This window comes from Peromyscus maniculatus, chromosome 1 (assembly GCF_049852395.1).
Source record: "Peromyscus maniculatus bairdii isolate BWxNUB_F1_BW_parent chromosome 1, HU_Pman_BW_mat_3.1, whole genome shotgun sequence".
Taxonomy (NCBI): Eukaryota; Metazoa; Chordata; class Mammalia; order Rodentia; family Cricetidae; genus Peromyscus; species Peromyscus maniculatus.
This window is the reverse complement of record NC_134852.1, coordinates 13859560-13862704: the sequence shown is the minus strand read 5'-3', so window position 1 is coordinate 13862704 and position 3145 is coordinate 13859560. Positions and strand designations below refer to the sequence as shown.

The 3145-nt window shown below is 38.2% G+C and overlaps 1 protein-coding gene across 1 annotated transcript; it reads left to right on the top strand.

Moving 5' to 3' along the window:
• Positions 1 to 1717: 1717 nt before the first annotated feature.
• Positions 1718 to 2635, top strand: LOC102916300 (vomeronasal type-1 receptor 4-like). Its single transcript, XM_042269583.2, has one exon. The coding sequence runs from the start codon at positions 1718 to 1720 to the stop codon at positions 2633 to 2635; it is 918 nt and encodes a 305-aa protein (XP_042125517.2).
• Positions 2636 to 3145: the final 510 nt, after the last annotated feature.

Sequence of the window (3145 nt, the reverse complement as noted above, 5' to 3'; positions counted from 1 at the left end):
TCGTTGATCTTAGTTCATGCCCAATTGGTGTTATATACATGAAGTGGTCTCCTGTTTTAAATTGTTCAAGGCTCTTCCCTATTTTTTCTTCCATCAGGTTTAGGGTAGCTGGATTTATGTTAAGGTCATTGAACTACTTGGACTTGCGTTTTGTACATGGTGATAGATATGGATTTATTTGCAATCTTCTACATGCAGACATCCAGTTATATAAGCACCATTTGTTGATGATACTTCCTATTTTCCATTGTATACTTTTTGATTCTTTGTCAAAAATCACATTTCCATAGGTGTATGGATTTATGTATGGGTCTTCGATTACATTGATCAATCCTTCTGTTTTTTCCAATACCATATGGGTTTTGTTACTATTGTTCAGTAGTACAGCTTGAAATCTGGGATGGTGATAACTCTAGAAGTTCTTTTATTGTAAATGATTCTTTTAGCCATCTGGCTTTTTTGGTTTTCCATATGTAGTTGAGTATTGTTCTTTGAGGTCTGTAAAAGACTGTGTTAGAATTTTAAATGAGATTACATTGAATATGTATATTGCTTTTGCTATGTTTACTATGTTAATTCTACCAATGCATGAGAATGTTAGATATTTCCATCTTCTGATATCTTCTCCAATATTTTTCTTCAAACACTTGAAGTTCTTGTCATACAGGTCTTTCACTTGCTTGGTGAGATTTACACCAAGATATGTTATATTATTTGTGTCTATGTGAAGGGTGTGGTTTTCTTGATTTCTTTCTCAACCCATTTGTCATTTGTATATAGGAGGGCTGGTGATTTTTTCTGAGTTAGTTTGTATCCAGTCACTTCACAAAAGATGGTTTAACCTGCCGAAGGAGTCACCTTGCAGAACTTTTGTGGTTGCTTATGTATATAAGGATGTACATGTATAAATTGAGGTTCATATTTGTGATCAGAAAACTGGTTACTTTTTTGAAATATATTGTATTCTATCACGTTGATGATCTGTATACAATTTTCTCAAAAGCTGATGGGTTCTCTTTTTGCAACTTAATTTACTTACATGGTTTTCCGAATTATAAATTTATATTCTTGTCATTTTAAAAATGTAGTAATTTTACTTTATGCATCTAGTGTTATAACTGCCTGTATTTCTGGCGCCACATTGGTGTAGTGCCACAAAAGCCATGACAGGGCAATCAACTTGGGGAACTGTTGTTACAGATGAACGTTACTGACCATGTTGGTGCTGGATTTGAACATGAGTCTTGTGAAGAGCCATCTCTCCAACCTCCAATTTGTATTTCCTAATACATTTTATCATTGAGGGAAAATGTTACATTTTAAAGATAAAAAAAGTGTTTCCATGTTCACTGTTTATGTTTATATGCCATAATGTTTTACAATGGGTGTGATGTTGACCAAGAATGATACAGCTCTATCACTAATACACTTGCATCATGAGGTGAGGGAAAGTACATAAAGTACAAAATAATAGTCTGAGTTTTCTTTGCAGTGTTCTTTAGTACTGTGATACTGTAGTGTATCCTTCCATAGAAGAAGTAGAGACTCAAATCATTCTAATGCTCCGGCGATTAAGATTTTTTTTTGGTTTTTTGAGACAGGGTTTCTCTGTGTAGCTGGGAATAAAGGCGAGTGCCACCACCGCCAGGCTGAGAAGTATTTTGAAGACAGCAGTGTTCTCCTGGTCTTCACTCCAGGCTGCACAGAAGTCCTCTCCATGACTTCTCAGAGTAAAGCTCTAAAAACAATTGAGGAATTGGCTCTCCAGACTCTCCTGCTTTTCCAGGTTGGAATTGGGACTCTGGCCAACATTCTTCTACTTGTCCACAATTTCTCTCCCATCTTTACAGGCTCTCGACTGAGGACCACACAGGTCATTGTCACCAACTTGGCCTTGGCCAATGCCTTCCTTTTCCTCATCACGGCATTTCCAAATAAGATGATGGGCTTTGTTCCAAGGAAACCTCCAACTAACCTGCAATGCAAAATTGAGTTCTTCATTCGCCTGGTGGCTCGAAGCACAAACATGTGCTCCACCTGTGCCCTGAGCATCCATCAGTTTCTTACTCTTGTTCCTGGACATTGGGGTAGGCTGATGCCTCGAGGAAGAACCCCTGATGTCCTGAGATATTCTTGTTACAGTTGTTGGTTGTTCAGTGTCTTAAATAATGTCTACATTCCAGTGAAAGTCACTGGTCCACAGAGAATAGGCAATGACACTAACAATAACAGCAAGTGGGTCTGCTCCACATCTGGATTCAGTGTAGGCAGGGTCATCTTGAGTTTTTCCCATGATGCCACATTCATCAGCATCATGGTCTGGACCAGTGTCTCCATGGTGCTTCTTCTCCATAGACATCACCAGTGTACCCAGCACATTCTTACTGCAAATCAAAACCACCGAGGCCATGCTGAGACCAGAGCAGCCCACACCATCCTCATGCTGGTGGTCACATTTGTTAGCTTGTACATCCTAAATTTTATTTGTGTAATCTTTCACACTTTTTTAATGGACTCTCGTATCTGGTTGAGGCATGTAAATGAAGTTTTGATTGCAGGCTTCCCCACTATTTCTCCCTTCCTGTTGATCTTTAGGGATCCTAAGGATCCCTGTTCTGTGCTCTTCAACTGCTGAAAACCACAGTCAACATGACAAACGTAGAAGACAGCTTTACTAGCAGCCACATACACTCTATTAAGTAAAAGTTGTTTGAAAATCCTTCCTCATGAAGCAGACATGTTGACTTACTGAACTTATCCCAGCACTGGGGAGATTGAGCCAGAAGGATTGCAATGTAATCAATGGCATGTTAGGCTGTACAGTGAACTCTAGGCCAACTTGTGATAAGGAGACCCAGTTTCACAATTCCTCATATACACCCTAAGAAAGAAGATAGTAAATAAATGAGAGAAAGGAGAAAGAAAAAGAATACCAGTCATCACATAAATATTCACAACTGTCTTAGGAGATTAACGTGCTCCTGTTGGTGTTTTGTATTAGGTCACATGCAATTCATACTGCAGCCTATATATCCATATCTTTTATTCATTATTAAAATTTATTTATTTATTATGTACACAGTGTTCCATGCTGTGGGATGTTTTTTATGGCAAATGTGTTGCTCTGATTGCTTAGTAAATAAAA

Excerpts from the sequence above, each read along its gene's own strand:
- LOC102916300 (XM_042269583.2), top strand. The coding sequence starts at position 1,718 with ATGACTTCTCAGAGTAAAGCTCTAAAAACAATTGAGGAATTGGCTCTC.